The sequence below is a fragment of the Dermacentor silvarum genome, chromosome 3 (genome assembly GCF_013339745.2).
Source record: "Dermacentor silvarum isolate Dsil-2018 chromosome 3, BIME_Dsil_1.4, whole genome shotgun sequence".
Classification (NCBI taxonomy): Eukaryota; Metazoa; Arthropoda; class Arachnida; order Ixodida; family Ixodidae; genus Dermacentor; species Dermacentor silvarum.
Genome location: NC_051156.1, coordinates 89,653,841 through 89,676,660, shown reverse-complemented (window position 1 = coordinate 89,676,660; position 22,820 = coordinate 89,653,841). Strand labels below are relative to the sequence as shown.

General features: G+C 43.5%; 1 protein-coding gene across 1 annotated transcript in view; it reads left to right on the top strand.

Moving 5' to 3' along the window:
• LOC119444545 (transmembrane protease serine 9) overlaps nucleotides 1–22,820 on the top strand; it is a 69,592-nt gene that overhangs the window by 34,590 nt on the left and 12,182 nt on the right. Inside the window, exons 5-8 of the mRNA XM_049664636.1 lie at nucleotides 2,041–2,174; nucleotides 6,814–7,019; nucleotides 8,954–9,017; nucleotides 21,879–22,123. Coding sequence (XP_049520593.1) covers nucleotides 2,041–2,174; nucleotides 6,814–7,019; nucleotides 8,954–9,017; nucleotides 21,879–22,123 — 649 coding nt within the window. The remainder of the gene's footprint in view (nucleotides 1–2,040; nucleotides 2,175–6,813; nucleotides 7,020–8,953; nucleotides 9,018–21,878; nucleotides 22,124–22,820) is intronic.

Below are 22,820 nucleotides of genomic sequence, written 5' to 3'. Positions count from 1 at the left end.
GCTGGCTTGCCCAACCCACTAGTCAAGGTGCATGTGAATACGGTCGGGCCAGCTCGAATTGTGATTCAAGCTTATCGCTTCGAGTTCCTGTAAAGGAAGCTCAATACTCCGTTTTCGCTTTATACAGACGTCTGATTCCCACGAAGAACGTCTCCCTGATGGATAAGAAGCATTTTGCTCATCAGGTCTAAGCGATACCCATGTGACATCCGTGAAGTATCAATTGGGCCATTCAACCTTTTCTCATATATATTACAGGATTTGTCGAGGACGTACTTTGTAGATGGTAAGCGAGATCGGTTTTCCTAGCCTCCTTTGTAATATTCTTTTAGAGTGGCAGCTGTCTCATATTTCTTCACACTTCGCAATTTTGGCTGTTCCATGTGGTGTGTGACTACTGAGTGCTCAGTACTGCTAAACAGCTCCTCTTACGTTCCAGTAGCATGAGAAATCGCACAATTTTATTAGTATGTGGCGAATAGCAGGTGCATTGCATTTTCCACAAATTTTATTTCGGGGGAAAGGAACCTCTTCTAGCTTTCCCGACTCCTCAAAGACTATAGAAGTGCTCGTGATCGACCCTACGTTTAAACCACAATATCAAAGTCAATCTCAGAGAGACTCTTTGAATTAGAGATGTGATGCGGATTTGTCGTATACCATCAGTATACCATTACTACTACAGAAATACCATCATTTTCGTATACTGTAGAAGCACAAGGAAAACGCAAAAGAAAGTCGAACATAAACACTCCATGTGAGTGATTGTTAAAGATATACCAAAAGAATAATATTTAAAATAGATAATATGCCCCACCAACCAGCACAATTTTTACCCTACTGAGATACTAAGAAACCAACGGAAACTGCCCTTGACAGTGGGAGAGAATTATTTCGTGGCCCTATTTTTGTTCATTCGGAGCGATGAAGGTCTATTTGTAGTTAATAAAGTGGCGGCTAGGCTAAACAAATTAAATCTAGCGTCGAAACCAGAGCACCGTCACGTTAATATTACCATAACGTTTCCAATTAAATTTCCTAGTGCGAACTCTGGCAATTTGTATGATCTTGGTACTTGTGTCTGCAAACGTTATTGCGGCTTTAAGTTCTGTGCATTGGCATTATCGGCCTAAATTTCGAAGCAATCATTTTGCGCATATGTTGAACTGATGTATACTGTAGCATTTCTACGGCCATGTTTTGTTGAACATTATAAGTATGTAGACTCACAAAGCCGTTCGAAGCGAGAGCGACGTAATGTCGCCTAATTCATGTGCAACAATATTGCTCCTTTGCTGGCTGAACTTGCTTGCAGCTCCAATGAAAACGCGCCGCAGTTCTCTGTAGCATTCGTTTTTTTTTTCAAGGAAACTATGACTATTAGGTCCTGCAATTTAAGGTATTTTCATTATCTTTTGACATTTCGGAGCAAAACGATTTGTGTGACTTGTAAGGCTGAGTCATAGTTTTTCAATTCGGCCTTCTTTTAATAATAAAGAGTTCGCTGGAACCCCGCGGACACTGGCACATTTCATAACGTCACAGCGAGGTAGTGGGGAAGCAGAGCTTCGTCATCACTGGTATTTTGTTTTTGCATCTTTTTTTAGCTTAACGGGCCTCCTCTCGCGGTAAGAATTGGTATTCTTGCTACTTGCACAAGAACATTTGAATATTGCAGCTGAATATAATATTCCTGTTTTATGAGGTATAATGTATCTCCCAGTTTCGGAGCTTTCTTTACGCGATGATATTAACTGACTGTTTCTGACATCTTCATTTGTTGTGCTTTACACATACCAAAACGAGAAAAAATTGTTAGATCCGTTTATTAGTTGCCTGTGGTATCTTGTGGTATCGTAGTGAATAAGTTCATTTACCTTTCACACTGATTACCCTTGAACTAATCCAAGACAGAGGAACATTATGGTTTTCGTAAAGTGAAATCACAAAGTGAAGATGTACCTATTGAATAATAACTGCTTTGGATTATCAAGCAGCCGTGTCATTTTATTTTCACCGGACATGACTTTTTTAACGCAGGATCTAAAGTCATTGAAAAGTCTAGGGAGCTCAAGCAAGCTTTGAGCGAGGAGCTTCCCCGAAATGACTCGGCGTGCTCCTTCCTGAACCCCGAAATCATGTGCGGAAGTCACGTCTATGGATCGTCATGCTTCGTAAGTTTCCTTAACCTATTGAGAAAAATGCACGTCTTTGTCAAAAATACAAAAGAAGGTATTATTGAGATCTTGGAAATAGTATATTTAAAACAGGAGGCTCAGGAAGAACAAAACGCGCAACGCAGACAAGCACGAGAGGGGAAGGGGCACGGACTAGCGCAACCTCTCCCCTTTGTCTGCATTGCGAATTTTATTCTTCCTAAGTATTAGCTGCCAATTCGTCCAGCAAAAAGTGTATTTAAAACAGGAGGTTGAAAAATAATAGACAATCTAATACATGAAATATTCGCTGACACCTTATCACCAGCAGTGATTATTCAACGGAAGAATTGAAAGGGCTTGCAAGTGCCGGAACAGAACAGTGGGCAATAGGAACACCATAGTGGGTGTCATCGCTTGACCATCGACTAGCCAGGGTAGATAACGACAAAGTACGCCAGGAGGATTAGCGATCTGCACTGCGCGAAGACGTTTCTTGCATATAGGCTTTGGGAAGATTTCGCTAAGCAATGAGGGCCTCATGCCAGGCAGGCGCTAAGCACCATTATGCGTACTAGTGCCTTCGCAATACGAGCTAGACTTTCTTAGCTTCCTTTAGGCCATGAGCTTTTCTTCGCCTTTTTTATTCTCTTCTAAACGTTTGGCACGGAGCGCGTGAATCGTTTTCATTTGAAGATAGTTTTTATGCTTTTGTTGACTTCACAAAGGCTTTTGAGAAAATTAGTCACGGCATACTATTAAAAAAACTTGAAACTTATAGAATAACAGGTCATGCTTTGCAACTAATATAGTCATACCTTTCTTTCCGAAGATAGTTTGTTTCAATGGGCAGATTTAAATCAACTATGCAAGCTGGAAATTGTGGCGCACCACAAGGTAGTATGCTCGGACTGTTGCTTTTCAACATCTATATTAACGATGTGGTCACTACTCATAGTATAATGCTCGTTTCATAATATACGCGGACGATACTACTACTGCATTCTTTGGAGGTTAAAGGTTTAACAACTTGGCAGCATAAGCGAGTAATTTTCTCAAAAATCTGGAAGCATGGTGTGACAAAAATGTGTTGAATATTAACGTTAACAAATCTAAGGCAGTCTGTTTATTAGTTGCCTGTGATATCATGTGGTATGGTAGTGAATAAGTTTCTTTACCTTTCACACCGATTACCCTTGAACTAATCCAAGAGAGAGGAACATTATAGTTTCCGTAAAGTGAAATCACAAGGTATAATTCCATATTCTGTTCTTATCTAAATTACTGTCCACTAGTGTGGTCGACCACCACCTCCACAAACTTAAAACAGATATCTGTCCTACAAAAAAGAATTATTCGTATTGTGTGTAATATACCTTACGGATATACAGCAGACACTTGTTTACCGAGCAGAAAGTCACAGATCCATTGAATTTGCATGCCTACAAGTTATTGTACAATTATAAGAAAGAAGAAAGCAAGTCGCTAGAGTTCATATCATAGCATCTTTAGGCCCGTTAAAATCTCCATATCCACTCCGTCAGACGACAGCCTTGGTGTTGCCTACTGTATACGGACAAATTTCGGCTACGAGATGATTGGATACAAGTTAACGTGTTTTTGAATGAACTGAACAACTCTAACATTTCCCTCAAGAATGTTTCAAATACACATCTGCGCAGGTATATTACTGGTCGCCGAGAGAATGAGGAAGCGGTGGCCTAGCGGTAGAGCATCCGCCTCGTAGGCGGGAAGTACCGAGTTCAAATCCCGTTGCCTCCGGGAACCCACCGGTTTTTTCTAATGGGTAGAGATGTTCCCCGTCCTGGTGCACCGCTCTCGTAGGGGTTCACATCTCAAAAGAGGGCCCAATAGAGATTTCAGGCGTGGTCTCTTGGGCGCCTCTTGCTCAACCACAGACGGCCTTGTTGAAGAGCATCCGCCGTGGCTGTGGGAGGCGAGTGCTGCCGCTGGGTACCTACCGGTAAAACAGGTACAAGCGCGCTCCCGGCCATGTGCTCGGTCATTTTGGGGCCTCAACGCTTGGAAAGAGGTGTTTGTCCTCAACCCGAAGGTGTCCCCACCTCAATAGGTGCTTGGGGCGCCACATTGTAAATGGCCGCCATGGGAGCGGCCCAAACATCACTTTTTTGTGCTCACGAGGGTTTCGACGGGAATGCAGGCAGCAGGCTCCTTTCCCAAGCGTATCACCCCTGAAGGAAGCCGAACGCCAGGCCGGGGTACGCTTGAGCCCATTTGAGCCAGTGGGTGCCCGGCGGCGGTGAGAATCGAACCCATAACCTCCCGCAGCCAGTAATGTCTCTTTAGATAAACAAACATGGTACCATTCCCAATCTACTTGCAGAATTATAGTTGCATTTTCAAGTATGATTACCTTTGTTCTTATATGTATTTTATCTGTTGCTGAAGGGCTGCGATCTTAATTTATACGGCTTTTTTTAGGCTTGTATAACATCTATGAGGCAGAACGAAACGCCTCCATATGTACTTTAGTAATTGTTTCTGTTCAGAATAAGTTATTTGCTAATATGAATAGAAATGCATCATGTTTACTGCTGTAAAAGGCGTGAGACCTTCGCCAAGCGTTCCTCGTTTTTAGTCTCACGCCTTCCATCAACCCCTGTATTGATGGAAAATAATAATAATAATAATAATAATAATAATAATAATAATAATAATAATAATAATAATTATTATTATTATTATTATTATTATTATTATTATTATTATTATTATGCCTAAATGAGTGTCATGTACGAAGCAGCCACAGTGTAAAAGGAAAGAGTCAGGTAAAACTGGATAAGCTCTAGTGAACAGTTTCACGCAGTTTGCATTACTAAGGCTACAGATTTATTGAAAAGTCATTTAATTTTGAGACCGTTCCAACAGGAGAAAGATGTAGATTTTCAAAACAGGTCCCTTGACACAGGCTATAAACCGCATAAATCATTTCGCAGCCATGCAAAAATTTATGCCGTAAGCCTAGTGTTGAGATTATTTCGTGCCCCGTATTAAAACGCTCACAAATTGTGCTGTGGCATGCTGATAAACGAGCTATTTTACAGTTTTTAACTTGGAGATAATACAACTCAGGCGTTCTTCTTCCGGTTGAATAACATTGAAGGTGGCCTAACGTGTTGCCAGTGTAACCAAAATAAGGAAATCAGGCTACACACGTCGTCTGTATATGCACAGAGAACATGTGTGCCACAAAAGTTTCGTTTTGATGTCGCAAAAGCATAAGGCAATAATTCTCTTCCGGTGGCCCTCTCCAAACACGTTCGCGGGCCCAGACAAGTAAGCGTAGCCCAATTGGTACCCAGATTGACTCCGACTTGACGGCTTGCAACCGAAGTAGTTTACAAGTCATGCTTTTATCTCCAAGATGTACGCATCTCCTGAGCTACATTGATGGAACGGATGAAATTCCGACCATTCTGTCGGGGTTTATATATCGTCGTCAAAAGGGTCCCGGCATAATAATGTTTAAATGCACTTGCACTATCGGTCAGTATCATTTCACAACTGGGAGGCAGGATATAGACTTCAAAATTATTTAGTAGTGTAGTCTTTCAAAGGTGCTTTGAAGCCATTGTAACAATGCTGCAGGATCACAGAAGCGTTTGGAAAGATTACCGCGTAACTGACACTTCATACAAAAACGTTTTGTGCTTAAGGCAGTACGTAGTGCAATGCCGTATGCGAGTGATCGATCACGAAAGTACGAGTGCGGGGCTCCAACGCGTGACCACTGGTAATTAGGGGTGGTTAGCAACGGCTTAAAAGCAGCGTCTTCGGACTCCGGCCCATTCAGATCCCACTTTTCATTTGACAATGTGGTAGCTTTACAGCATAATGGCCGAACAAATGTCAAAGACGAGACCAACTTCTTGTGGCCTCGCCAAGTCATAGCCACATTATGGTGCAAATAATAGATGCCGATGAGCCATGCATGCAGTATGAGTAGTATGCATGTAATTAAAAGGTCGAAGTGGAAGAAAAGGTGCAGGAGTTTTTGTTATTGGGCAGTCGCTACATCGGCAATAGACGGGAAAATAGTGTGCCTTCTTAGTGTTAATCGATTTTTCAAGCAGGGGTCACCGAGACAGAGCCATTGGACTTGTTCGAATTAAGATTTTTTATTAAGTGTCCTGTTGGCGTGTTGTTAGACAAATCTGCTGCTGTGTTGTATGTAGTCCCTCCAGCTTGGGCCAGATCTATGGCTCGCAGTATTTGTTAATAAAAAATAAAAATAAATTAAGCATTTCAGTTTCAGTTTGTGATTCTCACAACACTCAGTGAGTGGATTAGAGCGCAATATAGACAAGCGTTCGAAAGTCGGGGACTGCCATGGGGGCCTTGGTTCACAATAAAAAAACACAGAAAAGCAGCAGACTACGAAGAACCGTATCAGAAAAAAAGAAACAAGAGAACAAACACCACCACGTGATATAAATTGTTAGGAAAGTCAAGCGATTGTGCAACAAATTAGAGATGAGATGGTCTAGTTGTCGCGAGAACGGGAAGCCGCTGGGCTGAAGGCCAAGTTGTGGTTAACGTCACAGTTCCTCTGCGCGGTGTGCTGAGAGAAAAAAAATAATTAATTACAGTTCCTAATGTTTTCATTCCTGCATAGGGTGACAGTGGCGGTCCAGTAGTGCACCGAAGGAACGACACTTGGACACTGTTCGGCCTCGTGAGCGGCGGGCCTTGGACGTGTGGCGATGCATCGCACTATCCACTGATATTTTCCAAGGTGTCTCACTACATAGACAACTTCATCCGGCCGTACATGGATCCGAAGACTCCGAGGAAAGAGATTCGTCAAATCTGCACTCTAACGTGATGCTCTTCATAGAGTGGCAGCAATTCTTTCTTGGCTTAAATAAATAAATGTGAAAGATTATTAATATAAACTTGCAGGGGGTTACCGTGAAATGGGTCACATTTATTTTAAGAAAGCAAATAAACCGCACAATTTTTTATAACCAACTTCTTTCAGAATATCATGCGGCGATTTCACATCCAATGCAAATGCTTAATTATACGGCAATCGGTTCCCTAAAAGGAGTAATGTTTGAGCGGTAAGAAATACTCATGCAGTCTGGGCACAAGCGCGAGCAATCAGAGAAGAGGTAATGCTTGCCGCGAATTGCGTAACTGTCTTGCTTATGGAGGAAAGACAAATTAGCCCGCGGCAAAAACAAAAAGTCACCCTCTCGTGGTGTTCCTAAGTGGTCTTGCTCCCATAAAGAGAAAGTGCCCAATTCGGTGTTACGTGTGTATCCTCGTGTGACCTCTTGTACATTGCCTTCAATCCATCTCAAAATTAGGAAGTTAAACGTAACATAGTTACTCCGCATATAATGTTAGATACACGCTACACACGGAACTGTACGAACTTGGTTGAAAAATGTTCTGGCCCGTAGCTTTCAAGAAAATTTTTGCTAATTTGATAGTGACAGTTGCGTCTTCGCAGAGAACGAAAATCAATTATATTGTCCGTTTCGACCAACCGCATAAACACGCCAACAGCTACACGATGTTCAAGCTTCTACTCCGTGTTCACGCAAAGAAAAGCAGTTTTTATAATTTAAAGCATGAGGAGATGGTTATTTTGCTCATGTAGATGTAGAGACTGCGTCTTACGTTTAACATTTGCTATTAAAATTAGAAGAATGTGTTTTTGCCTTTCGTAACAAATCAATAAGTAACAATGACCGGATTTGAATGCGATTATGTCCCTCAGCTGTCTTCCTGTTTCAGCATATATTAGTATACACAGGGGTGTCTCATCAATAAACCAACTCTTGGTAAAGGAAAAATGTCTGAATTACAATTCCCGATAAAGGACTGCATACCTGGTCGTCTAGAGTTAAGATGGTAATATTTTGGTAAAGAGTGGCGCCATGTACGCCATTATGTGTGATCATCAATAAGAGCCTCTTTTGCCAGGTTATGTTGATTTCTGTAGAATAATGTTAACTACCTTTCCAATGAAATACCGCCCCCATTCCCTTGAAGATATGTGAAATATTAAGTCACCAAAGAAAATAAAAATAGGTCATGTACGAAGCCTCCGGTCCCTCCTCTGTTTATTTGTCTATACTTGTGGCCCTTTAAAGAATTCCGCTTGTTCCATGTTTAACATATGCTGAATGGCCTTTTCAATACCTAATTACATTGTTCCATTGTTTACGCTTGTCAAAATTGCGCATAAAACTGAATTTGTGCAGGCACGGTTGTACACCTTCTAAAGAACAACAACCCAATAACACAGAACCGACACCGACCGACCGATCGACTGAAAGACCGATCGGCCGACCGACAGACAGACAGGCACACAGACAGACAGACAGACAGACACACACACGCACGCACGCACGCACGCACGCACACACACACACACACACACACACACACACACACACACACACACACACACACACACACACACACACACACACACACACACACACACACACACGCACACGCACACACACACACACATGCACACAAACACATACGCGCACAAACAAAGCTCTGTATCCAAAGGAATAACAAGTAAGGAGATATATTCAGATGGACTCAAGTCTACTGTGCTCAGGCAGGCTGTCATAAATGTCCCGGATACGGAGGCGTGTAAGAAAAGCCCAACCATTCGGACTTCCCCCTAGGTGTTCTGTGGTATGCTTACCACGCCTCTTCCTGCGACGTGAGTGTACTGTGAAAGGAGGCTGGCTTTCTTCTTCTTTTTTTTTCTTTTGTTTTTGCAGCACGTTTAATACGACTGCTACTCCTTGCGTTGAATTTGTAGGCTTAGTCAACCGGCTCTTGCAAGTGACCTTTTCTTTATTGCATAACCAATGATAAGACCAATACAAGTAAATTCACGATAAAGCGAAGCAAGACGTATCAAAGACAGTTTTAAACTGATTCGATACCATATAATACAGCAGAATCTCCAGTGCTTTATCTGTAACTTATCTGCACCAGTAACCGGTGTATTGGCAATATAGAAACCTAACCTTCCTTCCGCTTTGTTGGTGCACTAATTTATCGCTGAGACTTTGAACACGGAGCGGGTCCGGTTCAAATCCACGTATATGAAGACCAGGAAACGATGAAACACATTGCATAAATTACTTGTACTTTGTTAAGTGTCATAATTTCAACCCTTGCTCCCTCATAGAAAGTAACATGTGTACATGACTTTAGAATTGCGCAGATTATATTTAGTTTTTCAAAGCGCACTATTGTTCGAGCCATTTATCGCTTCAACGAATTGATTACATTCCTGGTACGGCATGATGTTCGATGAATTCATAGTGCATGTACGCCAGTGGGAACTCGTTCGCAAAGAATTATCTCGACTTTAAGCGTTTAATTCCGCCATACATTACTTCGGGCCGAACGAGAAAGTAGGCATTAATCTAAGAATACGTGGCCACTTGGAGACTTTAGCCTCGAGCTTTGCTTGCATGTTGCACGCGGTAGCTCTAGAAATCCCTGAGAGTGCAAAACCAATATCATCTGTCACAGAAGGAGCATATAGCACGTTTACGCTGTAGTGAATCATCGAAGCACGCCTTGTTGGTTTCTTTCACTTTCCACTAGGGCACGGTGCTCATGGCTTCCAAAAGACCTGCTACGTGTGGAATTATCATCGCCATTTATTTATGCAAGAATTTGACGTTTTGGAGAAGCATGCCCGACACAGTGCTTGTCGCCCATGTTTCCAACTTGTCATCAATCAATACCTTAAGTATTAAAGTGCGCTTACCTCACATTTCTGCCGTTAGCCGGTATATGTTCGCCGGCTAACGTACCAACTGCCGATATTGCATAAAAACAAGTCGGCGGCAACAGTGTACAGTGGTTTTACCATCTGCCGCATAATATTGCAGCAAAATAAAAAAATACGGAAAAAGAGACGCGAATGTGGCACTGTCAGTGTCCAATAAGGGCAATGTAGAGTTCTTTTTGACGGCAATAAATACTTATCTAACAAAACTCGAATAAAGCGTGATGTGTAGCATTCTTCGTAATCGCATTACGCCATTCCGCTCATCTACAGGCCAAGGAGACCCAAGTTTGCCAGTCGGCGAGAGGAATAGAGAAATCATGCGCCTTGATTTTTCGTTAGTCCCAACTATTCGAAGTAAGTGACAATGAAGAAAGAAGTACATGAGTAACGAAATTTTATGTACGATGGAAATGTATAATCACCGAAGTAAACGAAAACGAAAGAAAAAGAAATATACCATCCCACACGTGGGAGCCGAACTCACACCTCCATTGCGCATGCACGGCTTCACCAATTAAGCGAGAGCTTCAGTCATCCTCCCACCCACCTATATGCATTTTTGCGCGCGTGCAACTTTAGTCCTGGGAATCTTCGGCAACGCCACTAACAGCTATGGTGTCGGCCGTGGAACGACCCTCTGACATCGCAAGCGTCATGTATTACGTGAGCTTGGCAGCCGATAACGGGCCAATAAAGCCCCGTACGCTACTTAATAACATTAAGACTGGCAAATTCGATTTTCTAGCGATGCAATGAAGGAAGATAAGACGAATCGAGGGGCTCTATTTTTGTTAGTCACAACCATTCGAAGTCGGAGAAAGTTGAGGGGAAGATAACTGTTATGTTTATTGAAAACGTAGCAACAATAAGTGAAGGGAAACGAACGTAGACGAACCGATAACATTCTACAGGTCGGAGCTCTATTTCTACATCTCAATTCAGCGTAACAACAGACTTACCCTGTTTTTACTGTGGCTTCATTATCTATTTCTTCGGATGGTTGCAACTTTCTCAGAGACGACCAGACCTTCTTCAACTATATTCAGGAAGTTTCCAAACCACCAAAAAGAGCGAAGTAACGGCCAAAAAGCAAGCAAACAAAGGGCAATGCCTTTCTGGAAGGAATTGTAAAGAGCCAAGAATAGGGAACAGCTGCTATTTTCTCTAAGACGTTTATACGGTATAGAGTAATTTTTAAGGAAAGGCTGCAATCAATCGTGAAAGCGAACGGGAGAGCGAGTGAGGCAATCTAATGGCAAGCAATTCATAACAGCGAAACTTTCCTGACTTTCAAGTTCAGGTTCTTCTTGAGTACTTACTGTTCAGCGGCGCTTTTGAAACAAACGTGGCCGAGAAACCTCTGAACAACCGCACGCATATGCGTCGTGTATTCACTCTCCAGAAACGTTTCGAGTTTCAAAGTACTGGTCGCAGCTTGCTGTGCATCGCAAGGGGCCCAACACACAAAACATTCCGTTCGTAAACGCTGCTACCTTCGCAATGTTTATCGGACAGCACGATAGACTGGCAGTTGCTCCTGAGGATAGATTTAGTTTGGGTAATCTTTTTTTGTGAATAAGCACACTGGTTATTATTAATTACCGTAGCGTACTGGGCCGTAAGCATGCTAACGGTAAGCAGTTCACGGGAGTCTTATAGTGTTAGTAACTTGAAGGTGAAGAAAGTGTATTGGCGCAGTACGATGAGACGTTGACGAAAAATACACACACACAACACAACTAGTGCTGACTGCCAACAAAATTTTATTATAAGAAAGCACCAGCCAATACAATCTGACAAAAAATCAATGAACAGCAATTGAAATTCATAGGTATGCACATATGGGTCACTGCAAATACAAATATGTGTCCATAAAATCATTTATTGAAAGCAAAGCTTTGCGTAAGAGAACTAAACCATAAAGAATAAGTGAGAGGGCGCGGTGCTGCCTGGCCTTCCAAGCTAAGACAATCCATTTGTAAATAACGCGTCGTTCTTATATGGCGACGCGTTTCGTCTGGTGTACGGACGCCAGAATCGGCGAACAATATGAGAAATTGAATAGACTTGCCGCACATGACTGGTAATTCCGGTACACCGACAAAAAAATTGAAGCTATTATTCGTGGCCAGCGAAGCATAGCCATGACGACTATTCATGCTCGAGCCGTAGCCGTTGGCCGAGCCATATTTTACACTGCAAAGGCTACGTATGTCAAACTTGCGGAAGGACATACCATAGACCAGCGTGTTATGTCCGGGAAAGCATGAAGCAAGCCGGGGAAGCACAATCAATTTGTAGCACGCGGACTGTAGCAGGCGCTATATTTTTCTTTTTGTTTTACTACGTACAGCGCCTATTTTTGCTTGAATAAGCTACATATATGTAAAAGTACATATGTACACACACATATGTACTTTTACATATGTACATATGTACATATGTACATATGTGTACGTATGTACACATATGTGTACATATGTACACATATGTACACATTTCACAGTACATATGTGTACTGTGAAATGGAGTTAGTCTGCGACCATTTGAAAATGACGATACGAATTGCCATATGCCTGCATTTCATTAGTCTAATAATTTCACTGCATTGCTCAGTAACGAGTGGTTCGATCGAGTGAAGCATTGCACTCTAATGACCAGTCCCAGAACGCAACTATTATTTCAATGCTAACATCAACACGCTGTATGCAAATGGCTCAATTCTTCAATTTGTAGTGGTTCGCATATCCACAGTGACTTAAACAGACGAATACCGGCTATTAATTCTGACGCAATCGCATAGTTTCCTGCTCCATCATTAAAAAGTTCCGGCTTGGAGTGAAAAAACACAAAACGGTCCACCCCTGACACTCGGTCGACCATTGCTACTGTTAACGTCTTTCTTACGCAAAGCTCTAGCAACTAGCAGGGAATTTGAAGTGGACCGGAGACCATGCAGTGGGCGCAAGCGCATACTTGCACCTGTGACGTCTTTGCAAGGCTGCACGTGCACAAATGTTTAACGGAAGGAGCTGGGTTCTTCATGCAGTTGCCGCGAACCCGGCAAGACGCTGTATTCAAAAGGAAAGTAAGCGCGCGCACACTACCGTATTATACAGGCAGTTTAACGGAGTTTCGTGGTACGCCGGGCGCCCAGCCGTCACCAGCGGGTGATTCATGGCTGGGGAACGCCGACAGGCGCGGGCATAAACATTCCTCGCATGACCCAAACTAAACAAACAAAGAAGCTCGAAGGCGATGTCGCTCAACTGCGGCAATTTCTCTTGGACTAAGGTAAACACGAGTACCCGATTGCGCTCCGACCAGCTGAGAAACAAACGAGGAAATACGAACATTGCGTCCGATATCGCTCCTTTTACATTGCCGCTGAATCCAGGTGGTAACGGTAATGGTGCAGCTGTGCCACAGGAATCGGTTATTTTGTACTCCGAACATTTCGCCACGGCAGCTATAATACATAACCTTACGAAAAAAAATGAAGTGAAGACGATCGGATAGAGCTCACTAACGAGCCACTCAGCGGCCAGCTCTGATTGGTGGGCGGGGCCAAGCAGTTAATATAAAAAAGAGAGAGGCACGTTATTCGCAACCACATGCTGCAATACTTGAGCTATCGCAGAGGCCCGTTTCTCAAGGTCGTCGCTGGCGTGGCGCACGGGTGGCGAAAGGAGGTTCGCTGGCAGGCATAAGAACAAAACATAAGTGGTCCATTCTGCCGCGGAACATGCACCCCTTTCTAGTCGGGCGTGATGGAAGCCGGCTTGAACTTTATCATGGCCGTCGTCACCACAGTGGCCTACACCAGTAACGGTAAGCAAACAGCGGTTCTGTGGTGCTCTTGTCAGACCAAACTGACGAGGTCTTAACGGTAAACGTCGGCTCTTATGAGTGGGCAGCTATTCTAAAGTTATGGGTGGTTGGAAGAATGGTCCGAAGCTTTTCTCTCTCGCGCGCGCGATAGTGATGCGCCCGTTGTGTGGTTTTCGCTTCTGCGAGGTAGTGCGCGTAGATTCGCTCAAGTGGTCGGTAATTTAGGTTCGCTTTCGGCGCTCTCACTATACTTCGTCTCTGCGTGTCTGCCGCTATATATAGTTCCGCGCGGCGTCTTGCGTTGGAGATCGCTATGCGTCATACTTCCAGTTCCCTACCTCGTTGAGTGTAACGGTTTGTGGTTGCTAAGAACGGTGGATTCGGCGTGTATTCGCTGGCCTGCGTAATTAAATGCTTCATATTTTTTTAAAGTGAACGAACAATATGACATTCTAGGTGTTCAGTCTCTTCCAGGCTTACACCGAGCTTAGCGACCGACGCCATGAGACCAGGGCTTATTTATTTATTTATTTATTTATTTATTTATTTATTTATTTATTTATTTATTTATTTATTTATTTATTTATTTATTTATTTATTTACATATACGACTGTGGTACAATATTAGCTTCTTCTAGCTTATAGAAGTTATCTAAGAACAATCTTGCTTTTGGTGTGAACTGGGCTGCCAAGCTAAAGACATCCACTGAGGCATGCGCGTAATGAAATGCGAGTTGTGGTGTTAAGAAATCAAGTTAGCGGTAGGCTCCTTCAATGAGCATACAAGAAAGCATCTCTGGAATCATGGGCTTTATGCTAGAGCACTGCACAGGACTCGGGCTTACCCGAAAGCCCGGGCCCGGCCCGGCCCACGGGCCGGGCCGAGGCCGGGTAGAGCAGTTTTTTCACGGGCTTGGGCCGGGCTCGGGCACGGCGTGCGCTTTTTTACCCGGGTCCGGGCCGGGCTCAGGTTCTTTGACGCGGGCCCGGGCCGGGCTCGGGCTTTCTGCGAGTTATTCTCGGGCTTCTCAACTCTGAAAACATGTATTTTTCGGTCTCGGGCCGGGTTCGGGCCGGTATCGAGCCGGGCTCGGGCCGGGCTCGGGCTTAAGGTAAAGGGGTGGCGGGCCGGGCCGGGTGGGTAACGTAGATTATTTCCGGGCCCGGGCCGGGCCCGGGTCTCGCCATAAAAGTATTGATCGGGCTCGGGCGGGCAGCCCAATGTAAAAACGGGCCTGGGCCGGGCCCGGGCCACAAAAATCGGCGCGTGCAGTGCTCTACTTTATACTGCCGCAAGTATCACAAACGCCAATGCGCATGAATGAATAAGTGTAAATGGTCATAGTCAAGATTATGTGCGTAATGCACCATAATATTAATCAACTATGCACCAGCGACTCGTGCTCATATTGATTTTGATGCGTCTAATTATTTGTAAACACCGATTCTGCCTTCATTTGTTCTTGCCCTTCTCCTTTTAATGCAGTTTATGTAGGTAATTGCTGCCCGACATTACGTAGGTCTCGCTCAGTTTTCGACAGCAACACAAGCATTTCTCGAAAGCTAATAGAATTAGTACAAGATCTGCGCCTTCCTGCAGCTGTAAATACCATTTTTCAGTTTTCAGCCACCTGTTCTTCACTGCCATTTTTTATTGTTTACCGGCGGAAATATACAAGAAAGGGAAATATCGTCATCCACCCAAATTTTGCGCGAAGCTGCAAAGCAATTCCATACAGGTTTACCAGAAAGAACGCTTCGCAGTTGAGGAAAAATTCGTCCTGTTCCGGTAACTGCGAAGCGTTCCTTCTGAGAAACCCGTAGGGGTTTCTTCTTCAGCGACGCACTACATTCGTCTGGATGACATTTTTTTTTGCTTTCATGATACTTGCTCCCCTTGTGGGAATCCGCTGAACTGGATTGACGCTAATATACATACTCATGGAAACTAAAGCACAAGAACGTGGCACAGAATGGCAATAGGAAGATACCGGATTAAAGGTAAAATGCTTAAGCATATCATTTGCACAAAGTAAGAGCAACCTATAACTGTGTTTCCGCAAGCAAGAGAGCATATCATAAATTCTATTGGAGGACTTTGGAGTAGGGTTCCTTCAGCGGACACCGGAACCCACGTGCAGGTTCATTAGTACTTTCGACCTCCAATCTAACAGACGTTGCTGTCGCAAACCAAACCGGTTACCATGACTTCAAGAGCAAGGCATCACCAAAGCCCACATGGTGGGTATTCTCCGCGTTCATGACCTATATGACATGTCGCACCAAGTCCTCCCCAATTGTAAGCTTTCACATAATTTACGCAATTACGCGCGGCTATTGCTTGGCACATGCAGTGTGGTCCGCTCTCTTTATGTGTATATTAAGCCTTCGCTTCACTTCACAGTCTTCACTTGCCCCTAAAGCGCCTTTAAATCGTTAAAGGAAAAATCCAACGGACACTCGATCGGCATGAGTGAACGATCTGCCCGATAATGCGAGTACGCATTGCTTACAACGTGTCCGTTTGCTTATTGCGGAGGCACGTGGCAGACACCGAGCAGCTGCTGACCTAATAGCTGTTCTAGAAATACCGCTTGACACGGAGAAGTTAATAGGCCACTTAAGGCTCGGTAGTGCTGCCGGCTCATATTGGAATGCAGCCATACATCGTGCCTACAACGCGCCACTCGATCGAACGGGCTTCCCCGACACTGATAAAGCGATAACAACCAGGAGCCCGTCGCGCTATTAGCGAATCCGCTTTTATACTCCTCGTCCCCTTTGTTCTCTTTCTCTCTTTCATTCCACCATTCTTTCTTTCTTTTTCCGTTATTCCCCAGCAGATTAAATACGCGTGACATTGCGCAAAGGGAGGAGGGGGGGGGGGCGTAATTTACTTTTGCGTTCTGTGCAGTACAGGGAGCTAGCGCAAGGTAAAACGTTTTGAGGACAAGCTTGCCCAATTTAATTAAAATGTTCTGCTTTGCGTGCGAAAACCACAATCCGATTATGAGGCACACCGTCATGGTGGGACTTCAGATTGATTCTGTACACCTGGAATTGTTTCAAATGCGCACATCAATCTACGTGCACGAGCGCTCTTGCATTTCGCCCCGTCAAAATGCTGTCGCCGCGGCCGGTATTTAGCCCGCGACCTCGAGCTAAGCAGCGCAGGGTCATAACCACTCATCAACCACAAGGTGTGAGCGCGCTTCCTTCTGCATTGTCAAGAGATTCTTTTGAGTGTTTCAAAATAAGTAAAGCGAAGAAAAAAATACCGAGCAAACATATACGCAGTGCCTCAGATAGCTTCGGAAGTTGATTTAAACTTTTACCACCGCATTACAGGCAGCTGAAAGAAAAAGTATTCTACGTGGTTGGTCACTTTATGGAGTCCGTAACAATATTTATTTCTATCCGAACTGCAATAATGTTGAAGACTAATATTCAAGTACACAAATCCTAAATGTAACATCCAACTTTAGATGAGATAGGTGTAAGGGGTCGAAAGAACGATCAGATACAGACACTTATTTACTTCTAGCCTATAAAGCAATAGTGTTTCTCAATTGCCTGCGGGAAAAAAACCACCTGTTACAGTAAATACAGGCGAGAGAACAGCAGTTGATCGACATCGAAGAAAGACAGGCTCTTCCATGGCGCATTAATGTACTGTGTGGTTTGTTGTTCTACATTTCTCCATGTTTGTTATGAGGAAGGAAAGAAACGCCGCCCCAGAAGACATTTTTTTTTGTTGACGTCAACGTAAGAAGCGTCGCCTTAACTTCACTTACGCCAACTAAGCCTGTTTTGTACCATCTTTCTCTTACATAGAACACTATTTAACTTTTAATTATCTTTGCGTTACTTCATTTCTTCTTAGATTGCACTATATCTGGAATCGGCCTATATTTGTCGTTGAGTAATTCCACCTTGTACTTCCAATTTTAGGTGAGCCAGTTTAAACGACCGCATCAGCGTTTTTTTTTTCTTCGTCTTTTCGCGCTAATTATGTCTTATTACTTCTCCGTACATAGCACTACGCTAATTTTGTGCCTCCAACCTTCATTTGCAGACTTTCTGTGTTTTTGTACGTGCATTACAAGGCCTCAAATCATCCTAACGTTATAATCACCCTAACACCATAACGTAAACGTTATTGACCGTCTCAAGTCGCTTCAAGTCACCAACATATAGAAGGAATGAAGAGTGTTAAATTGCACATGAATGTAATACCCTTATCAAAGGGCCTTTACGGTAATAAAGTAAACTGAAGGGAAATGCAATGTCACTTTATGAACAGTAAGAAAACAAGAGGGTCAAGAACGGGTCCATGAGAAACTCCGCTAATGACATTATAGCTAATGCAGCTCTGCCCATTATTGTCAAGCAAGCATTATCTATTGCTTAGCTAGTTAGATACCAGGGCAGTCATGGAAGAAGATATGTCCAATTGTTGCAGCTTTGTATTAAGTAGCTCATGGCAAACTACATCAAATACTTTGCTTACGTCTACGTAAAGAGAGTCTAATAGGCCCATACTATATACCACAATGAATGCATGGGCATAAAAGTAACCAAGATCGTGCAGTGGAGCACCCTGATAGAAAGCCATGCTGTTCATATATTGAAATGTTCTTAGCCCTAACAGAGCGCAATACCGCAATACAAATTCGCAAACTTTTGACACAGCGCAGAATATAGATAAGGGCCGGTAGATAGTAGCTGCACTTCTAGCAGCCGTAAGCAAAGTATTTAATGTACTTTGCCATGAGCTACTTATTACAAAGGTGAAACAATTGGACATATCTTCTTCCATGACTGATTGATGCACAGACACTATCCGTGGCAAGGAAACGTGTTAAACTTTATGGAAGTATTGAAGATGCTTGTGAAAACAGGGAGAGTATGCTTCCATCCGTCTTAAGCAGTGCGGGAGGGATACCATCAGCACCACAAGAAAAGGCATGTTTGAGGCGCTTCAGACATTTAAAAACAAAGTCTACATTGGCTGATTGTGCATACACCGTACAAGTCTGAGAAGGAATGTTGCTTCAGGTGGAAGCATTTTTTACACCAAATACAAGACAAAAATATTCTGCAGAATCATCACCAGTGCTCGAGACAACATCGCCATTTTCATCAACAACACATACATCCCCGGCGCACTCTTTAGAAGCGTAAAAAAAAAGAGCGCGCGTAGCTCCCAAAATATGTTTAATTACGTCTCATGCTGGCTTCAACGCGTCCAATCTGTTTGTAGTGATCATTGTTGTAATATTATTTGCAAGAACAACGAATGTGCCTCGGTAGACCCCTCTGTGCGCTCTCTTCCTTTCTCATTCTCCCACTCTCCGACCACCTGTGGCTGGCGCGCGCTTCGCAAACCTGATCAACGCTCGGCACGGTTCAACCTCGGCCTTAAAGGCTCCGCTGTTAAAGATGTATATACAGAAAGAGGAATGAGGTGAATTAGGAATGAATTGATGGTGAATTAAAGTTTAGTTGGGTGATAGAAGTGAAACGAAAGGTAAATGAGATAGAGTAAGCTATGATACTGAAGAGTAAATGAGTGAAATAAGAGTGAATGAAGGTGAAGCAAGTGGTGATAGAGTGAATCAAGAGTGATGAAAATTTGAAATTTGGAGTAATACAGCAAACCAAGTATGACGGTAGTAAAACTGAGATGATATTGTTGTTTTCACTATAAGCGCCGGCGGACCAAGAAGACAAGAAGAAGCGTCGGCGAGCACGAGAGGAGAAAACGGGGACTCTCGCCGGTTAGCAGGGTCTTCAGGGCCCGTATCAGTGCTATTAAAAGCCCTTCTCAATTATATCGATGGCACCGAGTTATTGTGCGGCTGTTCTACGCCACCATTCCACAACATAGTGAATGAAGGTGAACCAAGCAAAGATAGGGCTAATCACGAGTGAATAAAATGTGAATTAATAGTGAATCAAAGGTTTATGGAGTGGAGGAGTGACGCAAAAATATATGCGAGATTTGAGGGTCCAAATGAGAGTGACAGCAATCAAAAAGGGCTGAGTCACGGTTCGAGTTTCATGAATCATAGGAAGTGTTACTGGCAAAAATACATGATCACTTGCAAAAAACTGTAAATTGTGGTTTTAAAGGGATGATGACTCAGCAAACATTGTTGCGTCACGATCCGAGTTTGGTGAATACAGGTTGACTTGCAAAAATGACTGCGCAATATGAGTTCACAGTGAAGATGACTCAGCAAAAGGGTTGCTGTCGTGTCATTGACTTAGCGGTACTCGGGCTTTCGCCTTCAAGTCGTCTTAATTGTAGCACAAGGGAGTCTCTCAAGCTGGTAGAGACACAATAAGCTATTCTTAAAGGCTTTCAGAACTGTGGTATCAGGTTTTACGAAAGAATAACACTACATGTGCAGTTTTCATAATCTCCGGGATGCTTTGTTGCCCAGGTTCGATGAAATAAAATTTCTTAGTTTGTACTTCGACAAAACGCTAAGCTGCTTTTCACACATAAAATATGCAAATCAACGTGTTTTTCGTGCTTCTGGTACTGTTTGTCGCATATCTCATGACTTACACTTACCTCTGGCCTTTCTGAAATTGTATTCTTCTGTGCGCTTTCCACTGCTAGGCTATGCCTGTTTAGTTTGCGGCGGAGCATGGAAATCTAATTCTGACCTCATGGAACGTGTCCAGAATAAATTTATATTTATTTTCAAGCACTGCTTTTGCTCTTCTAGTGACCATAGCCAAACGCTCTCAAATATATCTCAACTCATATCTCTAAAATCAAGGCGCATCAAATCATACGTAGTGTTTCTCTATAAGGTGGCTCATGACCGTATACAATCTGCAAAGCTTCTTGATAAGGTGCAGCTTCCCGTGCCGCAAAAGTATACCGGGCAGCATTCCGCGTTTTCTGCTCGTCTTTTTTCTGTTCGTTCTTCTATGACACGACTCCGAAAAAGCACGTAGTAATTATTCTGCATGCATTGATATATTACAGAGTTCATTTGCTGTGTTTTGGATAAATGGCGATAATCACGTTGTATGATTTACACCCAACGCCTGGTTTTCTGCATTACTGTTTGTTTCGCTATCTCACATTCTCTTATCTACCATATTTGTCACTGTACATTTTGCCTTGCGTAATACTCTTTAAGTGCAACAACCCGAAGGCTCCGTAGCTGTTCATGGGCACTATAATAAACATTTGATTGATTTTTTAGCTCAATGATTGATTATTTGATTGATAATCTCATAACCATTATTATAATAATCATCCCACCAACACCACCATCACCAGAATACATTTCTTGGCTTACAGGAACAGAGGAATGCGCGAAGTCATTCGAAGCAAGTGCCCCCTGTTTTTTTCTTTTTTGCCAGTGAATATAACTGTTGCATAGCCCGCTGGTAGCCCTCCTTTTCCCACTGCAGAAACATTCGGGTTTGCGCCTACATATTTTTATTCTTAGCGCGGCCGTTGTACTAGAAGGCTGCTCGTTTCTTTACATTGTAATGCAGCATGTGCCTGTAGAGAGGCCACCAGGCGACCTTAAGCGGAAGCAACATGGCGCTCACTTCCGACGTACGTGTTCCGCAGCATCGTTTGGCATTGGCTGTTCAATTTTATGCAGCAGGGTGACGCAGGTCTAATGCCGACCTAAATTATTCCCATCTTTTCACCGACCGGAATTTAGAACCCGATGTCGCTGTTGGAAGCAGTGGAGACAGTAAATAAGGGGAGGGGGAGGGGGCGCTTCCTTTCGCTACATGCTGAACTTCTTTTGATCCACGACCTCGTTTTGGCATAAACGTTCTGCAGAAAATTTGAGCGTAGACGAAATTGAGCGTGCAGTGAGTTGTGTGCCCCTAGAGTATACTGTAGTCACAACCACCGTCGACCACAACGGCCCCGTCCACCGGCAGACGTGGAAGAGGCTGCCACGGCGTTTGAAAAATTAACGATCGGGAAGGCGCTAAAGCGCCGCGATGTAAATGGGAGAGGAAGAGGGATGTCTAAGATGCGCTGCTTAGAAAAAAACTGGCATTGAGCGGAGGTCAGAATACTGCCAGTAATACGTGATTGGTTTTTCGATGCTTTATATCCGACAGATCCAATGTGTGGAACTGCGTCAGTGACAACGAGGCACTACGCCGGCGTCACCACCTCCAAGGAGGTGACTCCCGCACGCTGGCCTTGGAATGTGGCCATCCACACGAGTTCCAGGTTTCGGCCCGAACAGTTCTGCGGAGGCACGCTCATCACTGACCAACACATTCTCACAGCGGCACACTGCGTGGAGTCAGTGACCTTTTCTGTACTTCACAGTGCTACCAAGTCTCACTTGTGCCTTATATCCGCACTTTGACGTGCTATTTAGGAAAAGTTTATTCTCCTGGGTATCTTTTCTGAAATATAGGTCCGAAGCCACAGCAGTTATTTTTTTTTCTTGTCACCACTATTGTTAGCATTTCCGCGGAGTGATTTCTGCATCGGCGAGAAGTCATTTGTCAAATAAACTATCGTATATATGAATGCAACAGAAACCCTCTTTCAAAATCTGAATAACAAGAGGTAATATTATCGCAAAATGGCTCACGCGATCGAATTCAGACAACCCTACGCGTTTATTGTCGATTGCTCGACAAAGTGCTTACAGCAGTGTAATATCAGCGTAACGTGACGTGCGTACCAAAACACGCTCAGACGAGCTCGTCACATTTTTTTAACAAGATATTATCGTTAGTAAAAGATCAAATGCAAGTTCTAGTACAATCAGTACTAGAACACTGTACTAGCAGTACTATCAGTGTACCTGGTTTGTTCGTGCTCGTCTCTCTTTCTCTTTCTTTCTCCCCTTTCCGCACTCATTCTCTTTTATCACCCCACCTCATCCCTTCGTGCAGGGTAGCCAACCGTAACTACCACTCTCGCTCTCTCTCTCTCATGCACATTGAAATAATGTTCCAGGAGTGTGCCTTATCTCACGTTTTTTCCT